The sequence below is a fragment of the Diceros bicornis genome, chromosome 29 (genome assembly GCF_020826845.1).
Source record: "Diceros bicornis minor isolate mBicDic1 chromosome 29, mDicBic1.mat.cur, whole genome shotgun sequence".
Classification (NCBI taxonomy): domain Eukaryota; kingdom Metazoa; phylum Chordata; class Mammalia; order Perissodactyla; family Rhinocerotidae; genus Diceros; species Diceros bicornis.
This window is the reverse complement of record NC_080768.1, coordinates 34,981,294-35,007,945: the sequence shown is the minus strand read 5'-3', so window position 1 is coordinate 35,007,945 and position 26,652 is coordinate 34,981,294. Positions and strand designations below refer to the sequence as shown.

At 43.2% G+C, this 26,652-nt stretch overlaps 2 protein-coding genes across 7 annotated transcripts in view; one reads left to right on the top strand and one right to left on the bottom strand.

Moving 5' to 3' along the window:
* The window catches only part of FGFR1 (fibroblast growth factor receptor 1), a 48,602-nt gene extending 42,501 nt beyond the window's left edge, over positions 1 to 6,101 (top strand). For all 6 annotated transcript variants that reach the window (XM_058525243.1, XM_058525240.1, XM_058525242.1 and 3 more), the window contains 9 exons: positions 302 to 447; positions 679 to 800; positions 1,878 to 1,988; positions 2,770 to 2,960; positions 3,744 to 3,866; positions 4,064 to 4,134; positions 4,472 to 4,609; positions 4,805 to 4,910; positions 5,023 to 6,101. In XM_058525243.1, coding sequence (XP_058381226.1) covers positions 302 to 447; positions 679 to 800; positions 1,878 to 1,988; positions 2,770 to 2,960; positions 3,744 to 3,866; positions 4,064 to 4,134; positions 4,472 to 4,609; positions 4,805 to 4,910; positions 5,023 to 5,199 — 1,185 coding nt within the window. In that variant the 3' untranslated portion in view covers positions 5,200 to 6,101. The remainder of the gene's footprint in view (positions 1 to 301; positions 448 to 678; positions 801 to 1,877; positions 1,989 to 2,769; positions 2,961 to 3,743; positions 3,867 to 4,063; positions 4,135 to 4,471; positions 4,610 to 4,804; positions 4,911 to 5,022) is intronic.
* A 2,906-nt stretch (positions 6,102 to 9,007) lies between these two features.
* LETM2 (leucine zipper and EF-hand containing transmembrane protein 2) lies at positions 9,008 to 26,652 on the bottom strand. The gene is made up of 11 exons (XM_058525236.1): positions 26,126 to 26,652; positions 25,053 to 25,142; positions 23,393 to 23,846; positions 22,639 to 22,782; positions 18,878 to 19,015; positions 18,263 to 18,463; positions 16,995 to 17,114; positions 13,986 to 14,099; positions 11,528 to 11,620; positions 11,100 to 11,201; positions 9,008 to 10,371 (listed from the first exon to the last, which is right to left on the bottom strand). The coding sequence occupies exons 2-11, from the start codon at positions 25,097 to 25,099 to the stop codon at positions 10,309 to 10,311; spliced, it is 1,476 nt and encodes a 491-aa protein (XP_058381219.1). The 5' UTR covers positions 25,100 to 25,142; positions 26,126 to 26,652; the 3' UTR covers positions 9,008 to 10,308.

Below are 26,652 nucleotides of genomic sequence, written 5' to 3'. Positions count from 1 at the left end.
TTATAAAATGTCAGTTTGGAAGGCGTACCTTTGGTCTGCTCACGTTAAAGGTGAGTAAACTGAAGCCCAGAAAGGCTAGGTGGTGGTGAAAATAAGTCAGTTTTAGAACTTAGGTCTAAAGTTCTAAGTTCTAAAATTCTAAAGACCTCTTGCGGTCCTTCTGACACTCTGTGTTGGGGAAGGAACATCAGATGACAGATATGTACCTCTGCCCCTGGTGAAAAGCCCTGACTAGGATGTGGAGGAACCTAAACCACTTCCCTCCTCCTCGCTAGAAAGGTGACTCCACATTTCCCTGTAGGTGTCAGCCGACTCCAGCGCTTCCATGAACTCCGGGGTTCTGCTGGTTCGGCCCTCACGTCTCTCCTCCAGCGGAACCCCCATGCTGGCTGGGGTCTCCGAATATGAGCTTCCGGAAGACCCTCGCTGGGAGCTGCCTCGGGACAGGTAATACTGTAACTCTCAACTTCTGAGGGAGTCCCCTGCTTGTTATTCTAATGGTGGAAGCTGTGTGTCCTAGGACCTTCTAGGGAGTGAAGGTCACCAGAGGCATCCAGAAATCATAAGTTCCACTTTCTGCTCTCAGTTGGGTCAAATATGGAGAGGTGGAGATGGGATGTGCTCTCAAGGTTTGAACTTTACCAACCCAACTTATACTATCCTTTGTTTCCCCAAAAGACTGGTTTTAGGCAAACCCCTGGGAGAGGGCTGCTTTGGGCAGGTGGTGTTGGCGGAGGCCATTGGGCTGGACAAAGACAAACCCAACCGTGTAACCAAAGTGGCTGTGAAGATGTTGAAGTGTAAGTGATGTTTCAGTCCTTGCAAAAATGATCCCTTCCCTTTCCAAGCAAACTGTGGGCCTCAGGCTAAGTGGAGCACCGTCTCTGGTGTTCTTTCATTGCCCACACCTGCTACACGGCCTGCCTAGGGCTGCCTGGCAGTAGAGGGGGCATTGTGCACCTCGACATTGCCATAATCTCACTTTGTTCCTTGGTGTCAGCCTGGGTTGTGGTCAGGTGTTTATTCTAGATTCCACTGCTAGCTGATTTTCCTTACGATGTCCTCTGCCCCACTCATTACCATGTACAGTGGTCCCCCCTTATCCACAGTTTCACTTTCTGTAGTTTCAGTCACCCTTGGTCAAATTTTAAATTGTATGCTGTGCTGAGTAGCTTGATGAAATCTCATGCTATTCCACTCTATCCCTCTTGGGACTTGAATTATCCCTTTGTCCAGCGTATCCATCCTGTATACACCACTGGCCTATTAGTCACTTAGTAGCCATCTCGGTTATCAGATCAACTGTAGCAGTATTGCAGTGCTTGTGTTCAAGCAGCCCTTATTTTACCTAATAATGGCCCCAAAGCGCAAGAGTAATGATGCGGCAATTCGGATATGCCAAGGAGCCATAAAGTGCTTCCTTTAAGTGAAAAGTGAAAGTTCTCAACTTAATAAGGAAAGAAAAAAAATCATATGCTGAGATTGCTAAGATCTATAATAAGAATGAATCTTCTATCTGTGAAACTGTAAAGAAGTGAAAAAAAAATTCATGCTAGCTTTGCTGTCACACCTCAAATATGTATGTATAGGAAAAAACATAATATATATAGGGTTCAGTACTATCCACGGTTTTAGGCACCCACTGAGGGTCTTGGAAGGTATCCCCCACAGATGAGGGGGGACTACTGTATTGCAACAACGGCTCTCATGACAAGAAAGGGAAAATAAATTTGGAAGTGAAAAAGGGAGGAGAGAAGCACATTCAGGAGAAAAGGGACTCCTCAGGCATACACCTCGTCCCTTCTCCTTAGCCTTTCTCTTGTCACCGTCCCTTCCAAAGTAAATGAGTCTCATTTCCTTCTCTGGTTTGTATGAAGTGGATGCAACAGAGAAAGACCTGTCAGACCTGATCTCAGAAATGGAGATGATGAAGATGATCGGGAAGCACAAGAACATCATCAACCTGCTGGGGGCCTGCACGCAGGATGGTAGGCACTAAGCCAGACCAGCTTTCCCACCCCATCTGGGTTAGGGTCTCAGACGGGAACCTGGGCCTCTGCTCAATTCCTGGTGTCTATCAGGAAGACGATAATGAGCAGCGGTCTCAGTGACCAGCCATCTCTCAGCCACGCTTAGGGAAGTGGGTTAAGAAGAAAGGCAGAGGGCCAGCCCCGTGGCGTAGCGGTTAAGTGCGTACGCTCTGCTGCTGGCGGCCCGGGTTCAGATCCCAGGCACGCACCATCACACCGCTTGTCAGGCCATACTGTGGCGGCATCCCACATCAAGTGGAGGAAGATCGGCATGGATGTTAGCTCAGGGCCAGTCTTCCTCAGCAAAAAGAGAAGGATTGGCATGGATGTTAGCTCAGGGCTGATCTTCCTCACACAAAAAAAAAAAGGATTAAGAAGAGAGGCAGATTTAGCAATAGTAGGAATGTATTTCTCAGGTCTGGGTTGATGCCCATTGGTGTTCATCTGAAATATGGGTACCTAGATTCACATATACAGAGTGTGGATAGGAACGGGTGAGTAATTATGGTCTAGCTTAGGGCTGTTACCCCCCATCTTTGCTCGGGAACTTTCTGGACTATGCTGGGAAGAATTATTTCCTTGACTTTCTTTGGGTAGTGGAGTGAGATTCCCTGGTTCTCTAAAGGGGAAATTGGGGTAAACGCATGGTGTGCCGTTGGGGGTGGAGTTTCCTCAGGGTGAAGCTAAATCCTCATGCCTGCCTGCCTGATGTGATGGCCTCTTCATCCTCTCCTCCCAGGGCCTTTGTACGTCATCGTGGAGTATGCCTCCAAGGGCAATCTACGGGAGTACCTGCAGGCCCGGAGGCCTCCTGGGCTGGAATACTGTTACAACCCCAGTCACAACCCCGAGGAGCAGCTCTCCTCCAAGGACCTGGTATCCTGCGCCTACCAGGTGGCCCGAGGCATGGAATATCTCGCCTCCAAGAAGGTGTGGCGCCTGAGTCCTCCGGAGTGAAGTCAGGATGGGAACAGGGCCCCCCTCGTATGCCAGTGTATGACATAATCCGTCGGTGCCGTCGTCGACATGTTGAGCACTGACTGCATGTGCTGTCTTAGGCTCTCAAGGTCGTCAGTCAGGAGAGCCAGCACAGCCTAGTGGCCTTGGGGTCAGAATGGATTAGGTTCAAGTCTGTGCGCTGCCACATCCTGCGTAGCCTCAGGCAGCTACTTAACATCTTGTATCTCTTCAAATATAAAATAAGAATGGTTATGGGAGTGAGATGAAGTTGTGTGCGAGTGGTAAGTACAGTTTTGGGTGCTCAGTAAGTGGTGGCTCTGTTTGAGCCCCAGCCCAGCGTGGATATGCTGCGTCCGGGGAGACAGGGCTCGAGATCACACGCTTGTACAGACTGGACAGAAGCATAAATGTCAGGTTTTCCCAGTGCGAATCCAAAGCTCAGAGTTAGGATGACCAGGAAAGGAGGCAGATATGGAGGGTTTGCTAAAGTGACTGGGAGGCTTGGAGCCGGAGGTGTTTGAATGGCTGGGTTTGAAGTGGAGGAGGGACATTCTGGCAGGGAACTAGCAGGGTGGTGTGGCAGAAGGCCTGCGAGGGGAGTGGGCCTGCCTGCCAGCTAGAGCGTGAGTGCTGGAGTACAGGGTGACTCAGACGTGCTGATGCACGTTCTACAGCTGTCGACCCCTCACCTGCATGCCACCCTCCTCTCTCCCATCTCTCCCTCCCCCGGCGTCCCCTCCTCTCTCCCCACAGTGTATCCACCGAGACCTGGCCGCCAGGAATGTCTTGGTGACGGAGGACAACGTGATGAAGATCGCAGACTTTGGCCTAGCTCGGGACATTCACCACATCGACTACTATAAAAAGACGACCAATGTAAGTGCTGATGATGCCGCTAGGCGCGTGTCCTGTACCCAGGACTCTGCTCCACCAGGCTTTCTCCCACTTAGATGTCTCTGCTGTAGGCCAGCACCAGTCGCTTTGCCTGCCCAAATCCAGTCCTGCACGCACCCCTACTTATCTCCTCTTGCCCTGCATTGGGCCACTCGCAGTCTCCCCTCTGTTGCTTGCAGGGCCGACTGCCCGTGAAGTGGATGGCACCCGAGGCGTTATTTGACCGCATCTACACCCACCAGAGTGATGTGTGAGTTTGCAATAAGCAGTTGCCAGGGATACTTGGGATGAAGAATTTCCAGTACAATAGAGTCCTGTATTCTCCTCTGGGAGATGAGGGTCTCCTTCCATCTCTGAGAGAAAAAACAAAACATTGTACGTATCCATTCCCTTTGTTGTCCGAGGTTGAAAGGCCAATCTGTTCTTGAGCACTGTCCCCTTGTAGTCTCCCTGGAATTAAGGATTTATGTTGGGGATGGTGGGTTCAGGCTAAGTATCTGACATGCTGGTGAAGGAGAGATGGAAAGGTCTCTAGGTTGGCCTAGCTCTGTGCCCAGAAGACCCAGTGGCTCTGTGCTCATTCACAGGTGGTCTTTTGGGGTGCTCCTGTGGGAAATCTTCACTCTGGGTGGCTCCCCATATCCTGGTGTGCCTGTGGAGGAGCTTTTCAAGCTGCTGAAGGAAGGTCATCGTATGGACAAGCCCAGCAACTGCACCAACGAGCTGTAAGCATGAGAAGATACCCGATGTCCTGAGCCAGGCCCCGGGGGAGGCATGGGTTTGACGGGTAGAGGAAGAGAGAGGTGTTTAGCTAGATAAAGCAGGCCTTCCCACTCGTTCCTCGCACAGTCCCTCCACCACGAGCCTTTTAATCTATCTGCTTATGTACTTCCTCCCCTGACCTGACAATCCTGCCGCAGGTACATGATGATGCGAGATTGTTGGCATGCAGTACCCTCTCAGAGACCTACCTTCAAGCAGCTGGTGGAAGACCTGGACCGCATTGTGGCCTTGACCTCCAACCAGGTGAGGCTGTCCCATCCTAGAACTTCAGTTGTCGTCAGTCAGGTACATCTCTGTGAATTAATACTGGGAGGAGAGTGCCGGATCCACTGTTCTTCTGTCTCTCCTATCACAGGAGTACCTGGACCTGTCAATGCCCCTGGACCAATACTCTCCCAGCTTTCCCGACACCCGAAGCTCTACCTGTTCCTCAGGGGAGGATTCCGTTTTCTCTCATGAGCCATTGCCTGAGGAGCCCTGTCTGCCCCGACACCCAGCCCAGCTTGCCAATGGTGGACTCAAACGACGCTGACTAGCACCCCAGCACTCCCCCTCCCCAAACTCCATCATCAGCTGTAACTTTCACCCACCACTCCCTGTTGGACTCACTGCCTTCCCTTTTGCCCCCTTCCTGCTGGCAGGAGCCAGCCGCCTACTTGAGGCCTTCCTGTTTGGCCTGCCTTCACCCCACTGAGCTCACCTCTCTTCCTCCTCCTCCTCCTCTGAACCTGCTTGTGAGAGAGGGGAGCAGAGAGGCAGGTACTTGCTGATGGCCACTTTGTTCCCTCCTAGATGTTGGACCAAGACCCCTCCCTGCCACTTGGCACTGCCTGGAGGGTTGAGGAGTGGGAGCTGAGCAGGCATGCAAGCGAGAGCTGGCGGAGCTTTCCCGTGTTGGTTTTGTCTGCTTTGCCATAACCCGTAAGCCCCTGTGTTTTGGTGGCAGGTGCCTCGCCCTCAGGGCTACAGCAGTAGTGAGAGGAGGCCAGTGCTTCACGCCTCCTTGAAGGCCACCTCTGCTCCAGATAGATGGTGCCAGTGGCTTATTAATTCCGATACTAATTTGCTTTGCTGACCAAATACCTGGTACCAGAGGATGGGGAGGCGAAGGCTGGGAGCAGTGTCGTGGCCCTGGGGCCCAGCCCCGAACTGGGGGCTTTGTACATAGCTATGAAGAAAACACAAAGTGTATAAATCTGAGTATATATTTACATGTCTTTTTAAAAGGGTCGTTACCAGAGATTTACCCGTTGGGTAAGATGCTCCTGGTGGCTGGGAGGCATCAGTTGCTATATATTAAAAACAAAGAAAAAAAAGGAAAATGTTTTTAAAAAGGTCATATATTTTTTGCTACTTTTGCTGTTTTATTTTTTTAAATTATGTTCTAAACCTATTTTCAGTTTAGGTCCCTCAATAAAAATTGCTGCTGCTTCATTTTTATATGGGCTGTGTGAGAAGGGAGAGAATGTCAGCTGAAAAGGAGCCAGGCTAACGGGCCCTGGGACTGTGTCTGTCCAGAGGGCACTGCACGCACCCTGCAGTTTCCTCCTAACCTCTTCCTCTTAGGTCCTGCACCGAGACCTCCGGGACAAACCTCCTACCTCTCCGATGCTTTTGGAAAGGCAGGAAGAGAAGACGTCTGTGTAACAGGCAGGGGCCTCCTGTCAGTGCACCAGAGGCGCTGGGCCCAGAGCCAAGGCCCGGCCGCCCTCAACCACGGATTGCTTCCTGAGAGGAAACTGGTGGGGTTGGGTGGGGTCGGAGGGTCAGAGAGGGAGCTGGGGGCCTACCTCAGAATAGCCACGGGGTAGAGCTAAAGTGATTAAGGGGAATGCTAAGGATTTTCCACAAGGGCTTGCAGAAACTCAAACCTAGATATGCACCTACCCCCTCTGTGTGGTGGTTTTGCCTGCGCTTCTGTATGAGAGAAACTTGTCACCTAAGACTAGTTTTACATTCAGGTCCCTTCCTTCATGTTTCCCAGCCTGCTCTGATCCTCCCCACACCATTCTACCTGTATCCATGTGACCAGGCTGCATGTGTTGGGACTATCACAGATCTTGGCTTCCTAGAGTTCTTCCTGTACAAATTCCACCCCATCCCTCAGGAAAGGGAAAAATTCTCTGAATGTTTGTTTTTGGCTGCTTGGACATTTACTTCCTCTGCCACCTGCTGGTTATCATTGCACTCCTCCGGACCTTAGTGCTCAAGCTACCAGGACTCAGCCTCTATACCGAAAGCTTCCTTTTTGCTGGATTACTTTGAATACAAAAGAAAGTTCAATGTGCTTTCATTTCTATAGGGAAAATGGGATTGCTGCTCAAAGTTTCCTTTCTGAGCTAGCTATTTTTTGGCAGCTACAATGTTGGTCACTATTGTAAAGTTCTCCCTTATCCTTGTCTCTCTCTGTAAATATGCAACTGTCAACATATTACAGTTTGTGTTTATGGGTTTAAAGAAGGCATGATTTGGTCAACAGAGCCAGGAAATGAATTTTAGCTCTAAAAACCATTTGCTTTTGAGACCTTATAATGCTGTCTTTCCTTGTAAAATAGTGATGATAATTTCTGCCTTGGCCCTCCCTTGAAGCAATGTTGTATGAATGGATGGAGGATCTATAAAGGGCTTTATATGCCTTCAGAAGAGGTGCTGGAGAAATAGAAGGCACTCTTATTATAACAGTGATGTCCTTGCTGTTAGTACTCAAATCACCCACGAATTTCCCCAGAGACTGAGCTGGCTGTCAAATAAAAGATAGTGAAATTGACCTGAGAGAAAATGAAATGGCCATTTTACTTAGATGACCAGATTGGGTCTCCTGAGGAAAGGAATCCAGTTTATCTAATGAAGATGTCATGCTGTCAAGGCACTGAGTTGGTCTGGTTTCCTGAGGGTTAAAAGATTGGGGCCTGGGATCACCACAGCATTAATCAGTACTGCCTTTCCGCCTTTTCTAATTGCCATAGGCTGGGGACCATCAGTCCCTTGGCACTGCTAATGTAATGTATTGATCTCAGGTAAGTAAGATTGAACCTCAGATGAAGCAAGAAGTCCATCTCAATGACAGTGAAGTCGCTGTGTTTATAAGCCGCCACTGGGAGGAGCCAGCAGGCCAAAGTCTCAGTTGACAGTAGATAATGTGCCAGCCTGCTCTTTATAGTCCCGTGTAGTCTGATCTTACAGGTGTGTACTGGTAGTGACTGGGAAATCTTTAGCCTAGGTTTTGGCATCACACAGAATTGATTTGGTATCACCAATATGAGTTGTAATGACTGAAGTACAGAATTAGACATGGCACGAGTTCAGGGTTGTAAACATCAAGTGCCACCAACACCTCTGTGCTGTAGCAGAATCCTCCTCAGTGTCTAAGACTCAGGCCAAGTCTGACATCACCACTGAGGCTGGGTTTTAGAAAACGCCTAAAATTATATTCCATGAGATTATTAGCAGCTGGTACAGCTAAGGTTTATGCATCTATAGGGAAGAGCAGGGAGCAGGGAAAGCAGACCTCTTCGTAGCAACCTGGCATAGCCTTCCATTCCCTCAGCTGATGAGAGCCAGGATGAGGGACGAGCAGCAAGAACCCAGATGTTCAGGAAGACTCAGTCTGGAGCAAGTTCTCTCTAGGTTGGCACCTAACAGTATTCAGGACCATTTATACTGCTCTGCCTCCCAGATGTCTATATTGGCGCAGAGAAGTGATACATTTAATGATCACGCCAACAATAAGTTTAATTGTCTCTTGTTACTCCAGGAGGGCTCAGGCCAGTGGCGTGCTGCAGCTGGCTCTCGAGCTGATGGTGTGCATCTCTTCCCAACTCTGTGTCGTTAAGTGATCTACTGTTGGTAGCTTGAAATCAGTCATGTGGGAGTATTTACATCACTGGAATCTGCAAATGCTACCAGTCAGCCACCCCACTCCCACCGAGTTGGTTGGTAATCATTTACCAGAAGACCGCTAGCTCCAGTTTCAGCACAGGGCTACATCTAACCACCATGGAACCCAACAGCCAAGGCTCTAAGTGATGAGAACAAAGAAACAGCCTTGACTTCTCTGAGCTACTATCACAAGAATGGGAAGAGAGGTGCATCAACTGTATTAGATGCCTATTTATGAAGCAAAAATGGGTGAAGGCCAGCTGAGGCCAAAAGTGACCAGGGGCTCCTTGACCTGACCAATCTCACTCTGCTCATAGGGAACACCAGAAAGAATTGTAGAGCAGCCCAACAGTTCATATGAATCATTCAGCTAAAGAAGGATTGAGCAAGTTAACTGGCTAATCCCTTTCCTGCATTCAACATCTGAAATGTGAACTAATTAAAATAAACACTCATCATTTTAAAAATGGGAAAATTTGTTGTGAATCACCTTGCTAGGCCGACGGTGAGGTCCACGGACTGCTACATACTAGGGATTCATCGTTCTCGAGAACGAGTTCATCAGCAGAACGTGGTGAGGCTTGTCCTCTGGTGGAGAGGAGAGTGAGGAAGCATTTTAAAGTGCATATCCTTGCTGTGAAGTGTGATGACATTCCTCGTTGAGGTGATCCCAGACAGGGAGATTTGAGTTTTACTTGGTTTAATTGACTCCCATCTAACTGCTTTCAATTTCACAGCAAGTAAAGAAATCTAATTTCATCACCCGCAGGCTGAAATACCTTTTCCCTTCTAAGCACTCCCCAAGGAAAGAAAGCTGTTGGTCAGCTGCATGGCTATCGATTTATTATGTTTCTTCATTATTGACAATACTGAAAACACCGAATGTAAATATCTGAACATAATACTTGTTACTGGATAGCATAGGGATTATATCAGACTTAACAACCCCTATGACTAACAAATAGTCTTGTTTGTGAAAGACAAACAGACCAGAAAAACACACCCAGCGCAAACAAATGGTTAAGTCTTAAACCCTTAATTATGTTTCCTAGCAAAATAGTGGCTAATGAAAGCCATATGTGCTAGAATAGTGGCAGCCTCCCAGATTTCTGCAGCCTCTGCGGGCCCAAGAGGAGGGTGTCTCAGAACAGCCAAGCAGCAGCCAAAGCTTTTTGATTGCCAGTCTGTTTAACTCCCCATTTTCTCCTCCAAGGAGCTTTTTCTTCTTTTTATCCAGAAAGACCTTACTGGGGAGTACATCCATTCCATCTCATAAGGTGCTTGGTTTCCAGGGCTCTATTCCTACTGATGGATCACTCTGAAAAAGCTGGTCAGATGCTCTTACGATGGTTTTTGGAGTTTCCAAGTTCTTACTCGGGTTCCCAAGCTATAGGAGGCAGAGGTATCTAAGGTGCCAAGCCAGTTCCATTATGCCAAAAATTTCCTTCCTTAAAGGACATGTGCACAAATATGAAGCTATTTAAAAACAACGGGGTGGGGGCTTTACACAAAGTTTGGTGGGATGACATAAGGGTACAGAGGAAATGGACTTTGTAATTATATTTTTCTAAGTGGTCTGAACTTGGTCTCACTGCTGACATCATCTGAATGGTTACAAGGCCTCAAGGACTACCCCAAGGACTAAATGGCTGATCCTCTTTTCTCAAACCAGCCACAGACAGTCTTAGCTGGGAGGTCCTTTATAGATGCCACTGCTGGGGGCAGGAAGCTGGAGATAGTGAGCTTCATCCTCCAGTAGTCCTTACGCTCCTTTTGAACTAGCCTTGCTGTTCTGGGCCGTCTTTTGTGATTTGGCCTGGAGTGTCTAGGTACAAAAGATCAAGACTTTAGGCACTGGTCACATTTAGACGTCTAAGTTCTTTAGGAAACCCTTTTTTGTTTCCTTAATCAAAATAATGACATTCCACAAAGTCAAATCTGAATTTATAATTTACCTTGGTAATAAAAATAAGACATGCAAACAAGGCCCCTGGCTGGTTACCCCATTTGTATTCACAGGTTCTCTTCTTTGATCCTCAGGAGCCAGAAAAGCCACTCTACAATTCAACTCTCTCATGACCCCTACTGTTTACTTGTATCATGCTTTCTGCTCTTGCCCCAGACTCCTTCACCCAAATGGGAAAAGTGGATAGATAAGTAATTTCTTATTTACATGCATTTCTCTTAAGATTTAAATTGCTTTCCTGCTAGTATTTCCTGACATCAGAAGCCTGTGTGAAATACACAACATATGGGAACTATTTCCATCTGGCGCAAAAGAAAATAAGAATCTGCCTATATTGTAATTAGCTTCTAGACTTAACGTGTTTAGGTCTGATCCACGATTGCATTGGTTGATAAGGTTTTTTTTTTGCTTTTGGATAATTGAGTTCAAAAAATGTAGTGGTTATAAGATGACTAAGATTCAGCCTACAACTTCCTGTTTGGATGACAGGAAGAACTGTGCAGTGTTTTGCAATAGTTATAATTCTAGATTCTCACTGCCCTTAAAAATAACTAGAGGGAAAGGGTTTTCTTTTTTTAGATACTTACAGCTTCTTTAGCAGAAGTGATCGATCCTTTAGGTAATGAAACAGGTGTTGATGGTGGTATGTGTGATGATGTAACTGGTGGTAGTTTCATAAATTCTTCATCCTTAAACATTAGAACTGAGTTTGGTCACTGATTTAAAGCAACATACGTATTAGATCTATAATCACACTGCCATGACTACCAGGAACTCATAACAACTACTTCATTCTGGCACAGGATTCAAGAGGGAAAAATTGGAACCTAATTACATATAGCCAAATGTCGAACTTGGTTAGAAACAGATCAAATAGTACAATAAAGACTCCTTATTAAAGAACCAACACTGTATTGAAATTCAGTTTCATTAAGGGGGTTAAAAATAGAGAAATTAACTCATTGTTATTTTCATTCTTTTAACCTAATGAATCAAATGAAAGTAATTGTCTAACCTTAGTTCCCTTCAGTTGAGATGCTAAATCTACCATGTTGTCTTTAGATTCAGGGGAAGTAGGTGATTCCACAGGAATACCCATCTTTGGAGCCTAGGGAGAGAAATGTTTCATATAAACATAAGCTGTCTGCTCTTCCTGAAACTCAAGCACTTCTACAGTAGTCAATGCTTTTTAGCACAATTTGCTTTCCACTAAATCCCTAACTTCCTCCAGCTACACCCTTCATGAGTAATATATGAAGTATGTCCCTGAAATAGCAATTTAGTATTATTTATCTTTGAGTTTTGAGCACCTTTTATACAAAAATTGCACTCTAATTAGATTCTCGTATTTAAAATCCTCAGTCATTAACAAGGTACTGATTTGCCAATTCTGGTCCTATTCTAAGTCCTCAAAAAAAAAAAAGTTGCCAGTTTTCAATTACTCATCAGTTTCTAATAGCATTGATATAACTTAGTCAAAATTGACATCTTTATCATTTTTGGTGTCTCATGATAAATAATATATTTGCCTGATTTTTTAAAATGGTAGGTGCTACTTAATAGAAGCTCCTCCAACATGAGGAAAATGGAAGGAGGGGGTGTTATTTTAGAATAGCTAGCTAACCTGTCTTCAAGAATTATACTAATTAGATTTGAAAAATAAATATATCACTGCTCTTTGGAAATAAGTAATTTCTTTGTGTACTTCGGAGGGGAAAGGGCTACATAAATCCAAAATCATAGTATATTTAATTTGATGTCTCTCAATTCTTTACAGAACCTAGCATGCTACTTGTTCTCATTTTGTATAAATGGAGAATGGAAGTTTAAAAACATGGATTAAAAAAACAACCAATAAAATGCTTAGGCATTTGTCACTTTGTCCTTAATTCCCAGGTCTTTCTCAAACATTCCAGAAAACATCTGCATAAAGAGTTTATGCCCACCTAGAATAATCCTGAGAACCCAAATTTAGCTCTGAAACATTGTGCTATTCCAAGATTTCTTTGCTTCTAAGAATGACAAATAGCTTTGGTGTGTCTTAAAGACGAAAGATAGGGCCGGCCCCGTGGCTTAGCGGTTAAGAGCGCGCTCCACTGCTGGCAGCCTGGGTTCGGATCCCGGGTGCGCACCGACGCACCGCTTCTCTGGCCATGCTGAGGCCGTGTCCCACATACAGCAACTAGAAGGATGTGCAACTATGACATAAAACTCTCTACTGGGGCTTTGGGGGAAAAATAAATAAATAAAATTTTAAAAAATTAAAAAAAAAAAAAAAGACCAAAGATAGAGTAAGAACCCAGTAGCCTGCCTTTTAGAACATGGTCTGTGCTCCAAAATTGCTCCTAGTCTCCTTAGAATCCCTCCTGGACAAAGCCCAAATCCAGATTAGTCTCTGGAAATAGGGAAATAGAAAGCAAGAGGGTGTCTGCTGAAGTACATTTTTCATGCTGGACTTCATATAATTTTCCTTGGCTTATCCAAGGAGTCATTGGCATAACCAAGATTAAAAATGATTGGGGGGCCAGCCCCGTGGCTTAGCGGTTAAGTGGGCGCACTCCACTACTGGCGGACCCAGTTCCGGCCAGGGCGCGCACCGACACACCGCTTCTCCGGCCATGCTGAGGCCACATCCCACATACGGCAACCGGAAGGATGTGCAACTATGACATACAAATATCTACTGGGGCTTTGGGGAAGAAAAAAAAGGAGGAGGATTGGCAATAGATGTTAGCTCAGATCCGGTCTTCCTCAGCAAAAAGAGGAGGATTAGCACGGATGTTAGCTCAGGGCTGATCTCCCTCACCAAAAAAAAAAAAAAAAGGTGATTGGTCCTCACTCCAGAGTACTTAGTCTAATCTACTAAACCACATGTGCAGCAGTTTCTCTAATGGTCTTTCCTTTCTCACTCATGCAGTTTCTGAGTTAGACATTAAGCCACAAAGTAGAGAAGCAAGAGTCCCTTCTGATGGACCCGGAGCAAGATGCTCTAGTGATTGGGCCAATCCTGGGTTCTTCAGTAAAATACCAGGAGAAAAAAAGTTGCTGAGTCAAAGGCAACAAAAAATGATAAGGAAATGAGTTGAAGGAAGACAAAAATTTTACATTTTAGATTAGGCATTCGCTGTTTAAAAGCTAATAGGAATCTGGACAAATGGAACAGGTATGAAAGAACAGTCTCAAAGGAGAAAGAGTGGTAGAAAAAAAAGTCTGCTAATGGGACTAAATAAGAAGAAAGAATAAACTGGACTATTAGTAAAGCTAAATCGAGCTAGGATTAAAGGCATTAATAATCCTATAGCTAGAGGTAGTTAAGTGACTGATTCTTTTTAGGAATTTTAAAAAGATTTTAAAGCCAGTTGGGCCAAAGTCCAAAAGAAATGCCTACTCTGACTATAAGAGAAAATAAGACATTTCTGGGGAGGACCCAGTTTTGATGGAAATCCAGATTCTCCATGAACCCAGTTACTCACCTCCCCACTTAGTGGTATCTCAATTGGCTTTGGCTTCACATCTATCAGGTAGAAGGTTCGTGACAGGAGCAAAAGAGAAGGAGGGACATTCTCCTTCAGGTGGAGGTCCTGCCACTGAAAAATGGGAGGAGAATAAAACATGATTGAATCACAGAATGTTAGAACTGGAAGTAACCCATGATCATTTACTGCTTCCCCAGGTGCATGCAGATAACTAATGGCAGAACAAAGAGAAGAACACCAGCCACCTGGCTTCTGCACCAGAGGGTGAACCTTGCAACCTCCCTCACTCCAGGGGGATCACTCTCAGTCAGAGAGGGAGAGTTCAGCTAAACTCGCAAACCAATTGTGGATCAAAGTAGCTAAGTGTCTTAGACAAAAAGTAGAGAATGTGAAAGAATAAATCAGCCTCAATTCATAGCCAAAGAAATAAACACGAAAATGAGATTGAGATGTAAGTTTTCAAGTACCAAATTGGCCAGGCTTTTTAAAAAAATTTTTTTAAATCAATAACACATGCACAAGAGACAAAATTCAAAAGGTAAAATGTAATCAATAAAAATAAGTCTGCCTTCTATTCCTATGCTCTAGCTACCTTGTTTCCCTCCCTAAAAGCAACCACTGGTACTAGTTCCTTATACAATCTTCCAGAGATATCTATGCATGTACAAATATATATATATATTTTTAGTCTTTACACAAAGGGTGACATATACACAGTTTTGTCCTTTGAATTCTTTCACTGAAATATCTTGAGATTGATTCATATCAGTCGATGTAGACCTGCCTCCTTTTTAAACATCTATAAAGGATTCCATTGTATGGAAATACCATAATTTATTTGATTATTCTCCTATTAATGAACATTAGACTGTTTCCAATCTTTTGCAATTATAAATGGTGCTGCAAAAGATAATCTATATCATTGCAAGTGCAAGAACATAAATTGTTCTAGGATAAATTCCTAGAAGTGAAATAGCTAAGTCAAAGAGTAAATGCATTTTTAAATTTTGAAAGATATTGCCAAATTACTCCCCATGGAGGTTTTTATCAGCAATACATGAATGCCCCTCTCCCCACACCCTTACTGACAAGGTGTGTTATCAAACTCTGATCTTTGCCAACATCATAGGTGAATGTGGTATCTCACAGTTTTAATTTATCTTATTATGAAGTTGTTTCATGTGTTTACCATTTTTAGATTTTCCTTTCTATGAAATACCTTCCTGTATCCAAACACAGGATTTTTTGAATAATAATATATAGTGCTGAATATAATATGGTTGGATTATTATCCTCACTCCCTTGTAGTGGGATTGTAAAATGATACACCCTTTCAAGAAAGCAATTTGACAGTATGAACCCACTTAATATTCTATGTTCAAGAAATAAATGATTTTAAGTACGTCTCTCTACAATATGTTCATCTTCCAACCAGAGCAGGTGCAACATGTAAGAGGAAATAGCTATGTGACATGGCTGCAAAGTCACAACAATGGCTCCTATCCCCAAGTAATCTGTGTACACTTTATGGCACGTTTTACAGTTATTGGAATGAGAATTTTAATAGGAGTTACTCCTCTGTTTTAAAGCATTGACACTCGTAGTTATGTTATCTGTGGGAAAATATCAAACATCTATTACCAAAGCTAACACTGGACATTGGTTTGGAGCACTAATTGGGAAAGCAGTCCCAGGTGAGCCACCATGCAATCTTTCGACTTCCCGATGGATTCACACAGACGTAGGCCCTGTGTTAGAGATTTTGCCCGTGCCCTGGAGGAGGCAAAATTCTAAGGTGGCCCCAAGATTCCTGGTCCCTTGTGTACCCACATCTTCTCCCAGTTATTCAAACACTAATCTAGGTGCTGCTATGGAGGGATTCTGCAGATATAATTAAGATTCCATGGGCCGGCCCCGTGGCTTAGCGGTTAAGTGCGCGCGCTCCACTGCTGGCGGCCGCGGTTCCATCCTGGGCGCGCGCCGACGCACCCCTTCTCCAGCCATGCTGAGGCCGCATCCCACATACAGCAACTAGAAGGATGTGCAGCTATGACATACAACTATCTACTGGGGCTTTGGGGGAAAAAAATGAAAATAAATAAAAATAAAAATAAATAAAAGAGGTAAACATTTAAAAAAAAAAAGATTCCAAGCCACTTGACCTTAAGATAAGAAGATTATCCTGGTGGGTCTCACCTAACCATGTAAGACCTTTAAATCTGGAGCTAGAGGTCAAAAACAGGGGAAGTCTGAGATATTTGAAGCATGTGGGGGGCAGGGAGGGTGGCATGTGAGAAGTCTCCGTTGCTGGCTTTGCAGATGGAGAGGGCCTAGAGGTAAAGAATGCAGTTGGGGGGCCGGCCTCGTGGCTTAGCGGTTACGTGCAACGTGCTCCGCTGCTGGCGCCCGGGTTCGGATCCCCGGCGCACACCGACACACTGCTTCTGCGGCCATGCTGAGGCCACCTCCCACATACAGCACCTAGAAGGATGTAAAGCTATGACATACAACTATCTACTGGGGCTTTGGGGGAAAAAAATAAATAAATAAAATTATAAAAAATAAAAAAAAAAAAGAATGCAGTTGGCCTCTAGGGCTGAGAGTAGCCCAGGGCTGACAGCCAGTGAGGAAACAAGGACCTTAGTCCTACAGCTGCAAGGGACTAAATTCAGCCAACCAACTGAATGAGGTTAGAAGTAGAGTCTTCCCCACAGCCTCCAGAAAGGAACATAGCCTGCACTTCTGACCTATAGAACCATGAGCTAATAAATGGGGGTTGTTTTAAGCCACTAAGTTTGTGGTAGTTTGTTAAGCAGCAATAGAAAACTAATACAGTACCCTGTCTCAGTCAAAAATAAATCTAGCTTCTTCAGCGTCCCATTGCTCAATTAAATAAGGCAACTTCAGTAAGATGGTTCAGTTGTAAAGTAGAAATCAGAAAATACGGACTGCAAATTGGAGGGGAAAGAGTTCTAGTGAAAAGGACCCAGGAAAACTGCTACTTGCCTCTGTGAGCTGTTGTCTCAGCTGTTCCTCAGTGAGCCCCAGTGATCTCATCCCTCGGGCCCTACAGGCAGCTTGTAGTTCTGACACACTCAAAGCGCTCACCCCTTCTTCGGCGATTATCTGAAAGAAATGTAAGGAATGGTATTGGATCTTTGGGTTCCAATTTTACCTAATCTCTACGTTCTAACAAATCAGGGGAAACACGGAATCTGATGCCTTTATACTTTGTCCCCTGCACTGGCTGCTGCAAAGGTCAGGAGCCTAAAAAACAAAGTGACTTGGGAAGATGTAGCGGTTGAGATGAAGGGGATCCCGCCAACAGGTATTAATAATATCAGTGATTTATATAACTCCTCCCTGACATTCTGTCACCCAAGTATTTCCCCTCTTGATTTGCATTTCTGCTGGTCATGGCAGCTTTAGGAGTCCTTTGAAAAATATTTCACTTGAAAAGCTTTCAATGTACCATTTGTTGCATGTCCCAGTAGTGTTCTTCCCCCACTCTCCCCCTACCACCACCCCAGGAATGGCCCTAACTCTCTGGTCCACAAAATTCCCTCAATAAATAACACAGTTTTGCTTGGTGTGACCCAATACTATACTTCTGGGACCAGTATTGTTTATTCCAAAGTTCTGAAAGCAACAACTGAAATCTTAAGGGGGCCGATGGGATCATGCTTTCTCAGTTCTGGGAATCCTGCTCCCTCAGGCAGAATGCTTTAAAGCAGCTGATTCAGATTCAAGAAACATTCCATTTTTCAAGGAGTCTAATTAGTAGTTATAGTCCAAACAGTGCCTTTCTTCCATAAGATATCTAAGCTTTGCTCTCCTTCCCTGCATTATGCTTTGCCACCCCTTCTTACTAGGCCAACTCACCCAGCAGAATATTCACTTTGGCACCAGCTCCGCAGGGGATGAGCAGAGGTGTGGGGGTAAAGCACTGTCCTTGGCAGTGGAAGACTCAGGAATCTACTGGGCTGCTGTTCCTTCCCGGCGGGTCCTAACTGCTTTAGATTAGTTCCCACTAAAACATCCAAATTACTAACTGCTTATGATGGTTCTCAAGAAAATGGGTCAGAGTATGACAAACGGCTCCTAAAATGAGTAATCAAGGTTCAAGTGTCATGGTAATGGTTGTTTAAACTACTCATTTTGCCAGAACCGGTCCATGAGCAGACCTACCAGAAGATACTGCATTTCATCACAACGCCACCCTAAGATATCTCCCAATGCTTGCTAATTCCCTACAGCTAGAGTTGCACTCTTACTTCATCATCTGCTTTTATAGACTTCAGTTTCATCAGGAGCTGAAAGCGGAGCAAATTGTTGGTTCCAAAGGACTGCAATTCTAGCAGTTTGCAAAGGGCAACCAGCTGAGGTCGATCTAGGTGCTCCAGGGTTAGCTGATCCTCAAATAGTCTGGAAAAGCGAGCTATCTCCTTTGTGCTGGGCTTGTGTCCTGTCTGGACCTAAACAGTGGGACAAAGAGGCATTAAAATGTGTTTCCTAATTTAACCTTCCCAGGAGACTATCTGAAAGACACGTCAATGCCGTTATGGATTCTATCTTATGTCTGGAAATGGGCCCTGAAGTACAAAGAGGAGTAAAGAAATGTCTGAAGTCAGCCTAAATCAACTGAAAAATCAGGAGTAGTTCAAAAGTTTGACTCTAACTCTACTGTTCTTTCCAAGAAGTTATCAACGTCTACAACACATTGATTGCATTAAGGTAGGTTTTTCTGCAAACTACTATAATCGTATGTACATAACTTAGATATTTCCAAATTCAGAGATTGTGAACAATTTAGAAGATCCATGATGACACACATTTTTCATATAATTGCCAGCCCAGCAGTTCTCTGGTATTATATAAAAGACTGACACCTGTTTGACGTAGGACGCGAACTGCGTAGAGGCATCTCCTAACTTGGCCCTGTTCCTCCTTGCCATTTCTGTAATCGTTTCTTGAAGAAATTTTGCTAGTTCCAACTTTGCAGCCATTTTCTTTTTCTGTTTTTCTTCCTTAATAATAGAAGAGGAAAAAGTTAATCAATCATTCATGATTACAACTTGGCAGATAAAGATGAGACAGTTAAAAATAACTGTCACACCTTGTTATTGCTCATCCCTATTTCATGTTATTTTTCATGTTCATCATTTTATATTCATATTCATAATATTTTATATTATTTTCAGACCAAACTGAATGGGTTTTATGAGCACCAGAGCAAATAAAAAGTAGCCTCTATTTGCAACTTGTCTCTTTAATCTCACCTGTTATTTCTCACTAATACAATGATCATAAATATTTGATAGATCCAAAATGTCCCCTCAATGGGAGGCTTTGTCATTATTTAGAATGAGATACTGTCTCTTAACCTGCTACAAACCAGCTAGACTGCTAGTTGAGCCAACCTTTGGTCTGAGAGGCCCCAGATTTTGCTTGGGTCACAAACAAAGAAAATTAGGAAATTAATTCTATGTTAAAGCAGCTTGCAGTTTAAGTAATGCAAAACAGACACAATTTATTACAATACAATGAGTTAACTGCTATAACAGATATGAACAAAGCAATACACAAAAGAGAATTAAATGTACACTGTTAAGACACTATGTGGACCACTATTTCTAAATCCTGTTCGTCATTAGAAATGCAATGTGGTAGCATTTTCAAAATAACTATGGTCAGGACTCAGGGATGTGGAGAGAAAAAAGAACACATATATATATATATATTTTTTTCAAGTTGCCCAAGAGATTCTAATGATCAGTCAATCATAGCAATCATTGATTTTTAGAAAGAGCTTAAAAGACTCAGCCAAAAAAATCATACAACAGCAATACCATCATTAGAACCCATTTAGTCATCCATTTCCTTCATCCATACCCATCCATCCATCCATTTATTGAACATCTACCATGTGACAGGGATAAAATGAGCAAAAACAGATATGAATTCCTGCCCTCATGGAACTTCTAGTCTAATGGGAGAGACAAACATTAGCAACTAGTGATAATCCACTAATTCCACTAGTGTAAAAGTATAATGGAAAGAGAAATGAGAAATGCATGGCACTGTGATCTGATGTAAATAGAAAGCTAGCACTCTTGCTCGCTTGCTCTCTCTCTTTTCATGGAACAAAGCAAACAAGAAAGTATTTTCTAAGACTGTGGCCATAATGCATACATACGTATGTTCAGGGAATGAGTAGTGTTGAGGAAAGAGGAATATTTAGATAAATCGCTTCCTCTATTCCCCCATCTTTCTGTATTCACTAACAGTTTCCTTTGAATCTCATGGTATTTATTCTAGATCTTGATTACTTTAAATGTTAAGTAAATTAAACCACTGCCAGGCAGTTAAATACTGCAATTTGATTCTACCCCTTAAACATATCTCAAATCTATTTTCAAGTTTTTATTCCTAATGCCACTTTCATAATTTAGGCTTCAGCATCTCTCTCGTGTGCTACTACAATAGCATTCCAGCTGATTTCCCTCCCTTGGCTTTGCCCTCTTCGATCCTTCCTGCCAGTAAAATTATTTTTCTAAAATTAGGAAATTAATTAATTAACAGATCTAATTGTGTTACCCACCCCCTGCTTAGATTTACCTTCCATTATTTACCACTGTCCAAGGTAAAGCCTAAATTCCTTAGGGTGGTGGATGTTTTCCAACCTGACCCCAACACATCACTTTTGTCTCATCTTCTACCATTGATCTCCTTATATTCCAACCACAAAGAACCAATCAGTGGTCTCTGATTATGTCATACTCCTTTACACTGTTAAGCCATTTTAAGCGACATTCTTTCTATCCAGAATGCCTTTCAAACACTGTGGTAAAATTCTACCACTCTTTTAAGTCTCAGTTTCACAGTTACCTCTTCTGTGAAACATTTCCCAATCTGATTTAAAACTTGCCCTCTCATAATGGTGTGTTCATGCTGTCATACCACTGTCTAGTTGAGTGGCATAGAATGGAGAGAATGAAACAGCTGCCTGGGTTTCCCAGCCTGTCACCGTCACAGTGACCGTGAAATGAGGACACCCTCTTCCCAGGGACTACTCACACACACTAACGGGTCTGTGTGGCTGAATAAACCATGTGTACTGTTCAACTAGTCACTGCAGGAACAGTTTTCTTTATTTTTTAATAGTTAAAAACAAGTTAAATTTCAATGGAGAAGAAATAGTTTTTTCAACAAATGGTGCTGGAAAAACTGGATATCCCCGTGCAAAAAAATGACTTGACACTGATGTTACACTTTTCATAAAAATTAACACAAAATGGATCATAGACTTAAATGTAAAACTCAAAACTATAAAACACCTAGAAGAAAACATAGGAGAAAACCTGGGTGACCTTGGGTTTGGCAACGAATTTTTAGATACAACACCAAAAGCGCAATCCAAGAAAGAAAAAATCAATAAGTTGCACTTCATTAAAATTAAAAACATTTGCTCTTCAAAAGACACGGTTAAGAAATGAAAAGACAAGCCACAGTCTGGGAGAAAATATTTGCACAACACATATCTGTTAAAGGACTTATATCCAAAATACACAAAGAACTCTTAAATCTCAACAATAAGAAAACAAACAATCCCATTAAAAAGAGGGCCAAGGATTTGAACAAACACCTCCCCAAAGAAGATATACAGATGGCAAATAAGCATATGAAAAGATGCACAACATCATACATCATTAGAGAACTGCAAATTAAAATAACCAATGAGATACCACTATATGTCTATTAGAATGGCTAAAATTCAAAGCACTGACAACACTAAACGCTGATGAAGAAGTGGAGCAACAGGAACTCCCATTCATTGCTGACGGGAATGCAAAATGGTACAGCTGCTTTGGAAGACAGTTCATCGATTTCTTACAAAACTAAACATAGGCTTACCATACGATCCAGCAATTGCTCTCTTAGGTATTTACCCAAATGAGCTGAAAGCTTATGTCCACACAAAAACTTGCACATGAATATTTATAGCAGCTTTATTCATAATTGCCAAAAATTGGAAGCAACCAAGATGTCCTTCAATAGGTGAATGGAAAAACAAACTGTGATACATCCATACAATGGAATATTATGCAGTGACAGAAAGAAGTGAGCCATGAAAAGACATGGAGGAACCTTAAGTGCATAATGCTAAGTGAAAGAAGCCAGTGTGAAAAGGCTACGCACTGTATGATTCCAACTATATGACATTCAGGAAAAGGCAAAACTACAGAGACAGTGAAAAGATCAGTTGTTGCCACGAGTTGGGGGAAGAGGGGGGAGGAACACACAGGTGGAGCACAGGGGATTTTTAGGGCAGTGAAACTACTCTGTATGACTCTGTGATGGTGGATACATGACATTATGCATTTGTCAAAACCATAAAACTGCAAAACACAAAGAGTGAACCCTAATGTAAAGTATGAGCTTTAATTAATAATAATGTATTGACATTGGTTCTTCAATTGTCACAAACATACCACACTAATGCAAGATGTTAACAATAGGGGAAATGGTGGGGAGCGGGTATCTGGGCAACTCTCTGTACTTTCTGCTCAACTTTTCTGTAAACCTAAAAACTGATCTAAAAAAATAAAGTCTATTAATTTTTTTTAAAAGTTAAAAAAATCGTACATACCTTTTTGGATTCACTTTCAAAAGTTGATGGCAACATCTCTGGGAAGAGTTTCAGAAACACTGGTAATAAGAATTCCATGAAGGGCACAATTATGAACACCATAAATGGAACCAGGCGGAAGAAATCAACACAAGTTCTCAATAGCTAAAGAATTAAATGCATATGCAATATTCATTATTTTAGGACATACCAAAAACAAAAACTAAAAAAGCCTGCCTTGGTTCTTAAAGTGTTAAAAACACAAGACAGATTTTCTGCAGCTGTTTATAAAATGGCAAGGCAGGGTTTTCCTCTTTACCAAGCTCTGAAGTAATATTTATGGGATATCCTCAAGGAAATCTATGACAATCAAAACATGTTATTGGTATCTCTTAGCTTTCATCTAACTTAGGGGTCCATAATTTAATAACATAGTAGCTATTAAAATTGGGTTTTTTGATGCATATAATTAATATATTAACAATGGTTTTTACTTCAGATGCACAGATCAAACCTGAAGCTTTTCAACTCCTTGGAGAGATTAGAAAACACCATTGTAACCTTTCTATAGGCAAATATACACAAATTTTAAGAATCTTGCCTAAACTTGTACAGCAAGTCAGTTGCAGACAAGCAAGAAACTCTGGTTCTCACCATCAGTTACTATTCCTACTTTGGGATTTTTAAGATGAATTTTAAGTTGAGTTTAAAACTTGGTTCCCAAACAGTTCACTGTAACTTTACATTTTCTTTCTCGAATATGATTCTTGCCTACCCTTCGCCTCTCTCGTCTGGTCAGCACCTGTCCATGCAACAGCCTCCAAACCATTCTGGCAGCAACTTTGGTGTCAATCCAAAGCAAATAGAATCCATTGTAATAATATTTAAGTTCATCCACAATTTTTTGTCTATAAGATTGCTTTTCTTCCTTAATCTTCATGCCAGTTTCTTTGGTGGTCTGAGGGCTTGCCCCCTGTGTTTTTTTTGTGGTTTGCTCTAGCTGAGGTTTACCAGGGAACTCTTGTAGCCAGCAAGTCGATGTGTGTAGCTTTTGTATTATTCTAGTTCGTAAGTGAAGTACTTTATTGCCTGACTGATTAGGATAGGAGTACTTCTTGCTTCCATAGTTCTTCATATATATTTTATTTAAATGGGGATCTGGCAAGTGAAGAAATGCAAATAACGGGGAATAAGAAGAGCTAGTAGGATGGACGAAATGGCCAGGGAATCTGGAATAAAGAGCAACATCTGAGTTGAGCACATACTATTACAAACTCAAAAGTTAAAGAAATAGATAGTCTATCTAGTTAAAATAAAACAATAGTTTTTAAGCCAGTATTTTAAAAGCAGATGATGTTCATTAATGAATGAAATACAACTTTTTACCCCAGTTGAAGAACAGTATGCTTTATGGTTGAATGATATACTCTACGAGAAATATTAATAAGTTAATTCCTAAGAATAATTGCTATACTAGAAGTTAGAAACTCTGTGACTATTAATTCAAAAATCTAATAGCAAACATTTTCCCACTAGGGGTTATGTTTGAAAGTTTGTCTCTATCTCCTATTATAGAACAGGTGGAACACGTGTCTTCAGCCACTCTACTGACAATAGGAATATCGTTTGAACGACACACTTCATGGTCCCTGTGGGGATTAACCAATCACATAACACTGCTTTGTCTGTGAGTGCCCATGGACTCCTTCAAATGCGAGGCACTTACAGCTGAAATGCCCTTCCCCTAGGATTCCTCAAGAACCTTCGGAATAAGAATTAGCATAGGGCACCCCAGCCAGGATCTCTACATTCTGGTTTTGCAACAGCTCACAATTCTCAGTTAAACTAGCCCATCAGATTGTTTGAAGACAAAAATAAGACCCCATCTAGACAAAAAAAAGTTCCTGGCAAAGAGACTTCTTTTGGCAAAGAGATGGCTTTTCCCATTCTTTCAGACTGTTTTTGAAGCATGCCAGGATAAAACACTTTCTGAATGGCCAAAAAGTAAAATGTGCAATGTTATCTAGCACAGAGTAAATTCTCAGTGAGTATTCTTTGGAATAAATAAGTGATAACAGACCTTACTGGGGCAGGTGTATGCCCTAGGACTGGTTTGTTTGCCAGCCATTTTACTCCTTTCTACATCTAAGGGCCTCACATAGCATTTATCAATTACAGAGGTGTCACTCTAAAACCATTACATCTTCCACCTTACCTGCACCACTCGTCTACAAAATTAGATCAATCTGAGTTCCAAAGCATATAAAACTTTTGGGTGTTTAAATACATTAAAATGTCAGCTTCCTAAAAACCAACATAGTTAGAACCAACAAAGCTTTAATGGTGTACTAAGCCTACCCTTTTACATATCTCTTTTTCATCTAGAAGAATAAAGTGCATATAAATATTGGTGAGGAGGTAATTTCAAGGCTTACCTTGTTCGGGCAATAGCTAAGACCGTATTATAACTGTAGAAGGCCATATTTATATTTGTCTCAACTAGTCATTTGTCTCAACATAGGCACCTAGGCAGAAGGAGTAAGTAAACAATTTAGTATTTTAAGAACACATCAATTATAAAGATATCAGGATTTAAATGTTTTTAACTATTGCAAGGGTAGAAAATTTGCATATGCTATTCAAGGTGTAAAATCTCTCTCAAGTTCATTTCCAACAGTCATGAATAATATTTTTTTAGCCCTGGATTTGAGAATGGTACTTTGAGATCCCAACAAATAATGATCTCTAATATGATGATGCTCATAATGGTAATATGGTCTTCACAGACATTTTGATTTCTGGTCAATAGTACCTACTAATCTACTTGAAGAGTTGCCAAATATTTAAGAAGCTGAGCAACATATACTTATTTGTTGCTTAAAAATACAGGCAGAAAGTAAATATCCTGGATTTGTTTTCAATTAGCTTTTTACCATAGTTGTCCAGGCTGCCCCAAATTTTAAAGATTGAAAGTACTCACTAATCTCGTGAATGTAGCAGTGAAGATGTACATCGTACCTACCAATAGTTCAAGTGGAGGTAAACCGGTTTCCTCTGCTATTGATTCTCCAAAAAGTCCAAACTGAGCTTTATACCTTTAAATAAACTTTACCAAAACCCTTTTCCAACCTGTGGCGCTTTTCAGCCAAGGGCAGCAAGGAGCCTTAGTAGCTCAGAGCCTCAACTTCGCTTTCCTGCAGCTGGGAAAGCACTAGCAGGGTCTCTCCTGGACAGAAACCTCAATCACACAGCTGACATTCTGAACAAGGGTTCAAATAATACTTCGGAACATCTGAACCCAGACTAAGGGCGGGCGATCTCATGCGGGACGGAGGCCACACCCGATCCTGCGGTTCATCTGCCCTCTGGCCCGGGCACTCCGCCCAGGGCTGTGGGCGACCCCCTCCCAGGCGGGCGGGGCCGGGCCGGGGCGGGGCCGGGCGGCGATCCCCGCCTGCGTCTTCGCCCCGCCCCGCCCGATGCCTGGGCCTCAGCCTCCCCGGGTTACCTTTGCATCTGTCACTGGACGACTCGGGGGCAAAGCGCTCCCTCGGCTGGCTGCCTCAGCCGGTTGCTTTTGTGAGCGTTGTGTGTTGGTGGACTGTGTTGGTTGTGCTGAGGTCGGGTTCCTTGTTTTTGGGTGCGGGGTGGTGCAGGCACCGGAACACCGAACCTCGTAGGGGATCCGGGATTACGGAAGGTAGACGAGGAGAAGCAGGGCGCGGGGCACGGAAGAGAAAAGAAGCGAAGCACGGAACAAGGGGGCAAGGAGGCTGAGCTCCAAAGTTGGGGGGCAGGCAGGGGGACGAGGTCAAGGGCTGAGGAGAGCGCGGTGGGGAACTGGAACCTGTCGGGAAAACTGGGCGCTGATGGGAGGAGCAGGATGCGGAGGGAGCGGGCTCCGGAGGAAAACAGACAGCTCGGTCCACCACGTAACAGCCGGAGGACTTGGCCCCCCCACCTGTTCCTCCTCGGGCCGGCTCCCCGGAACGGCTGCCTCGGTCCTCTGGTCCCTTCTGGATTTCCCCCTCCCCC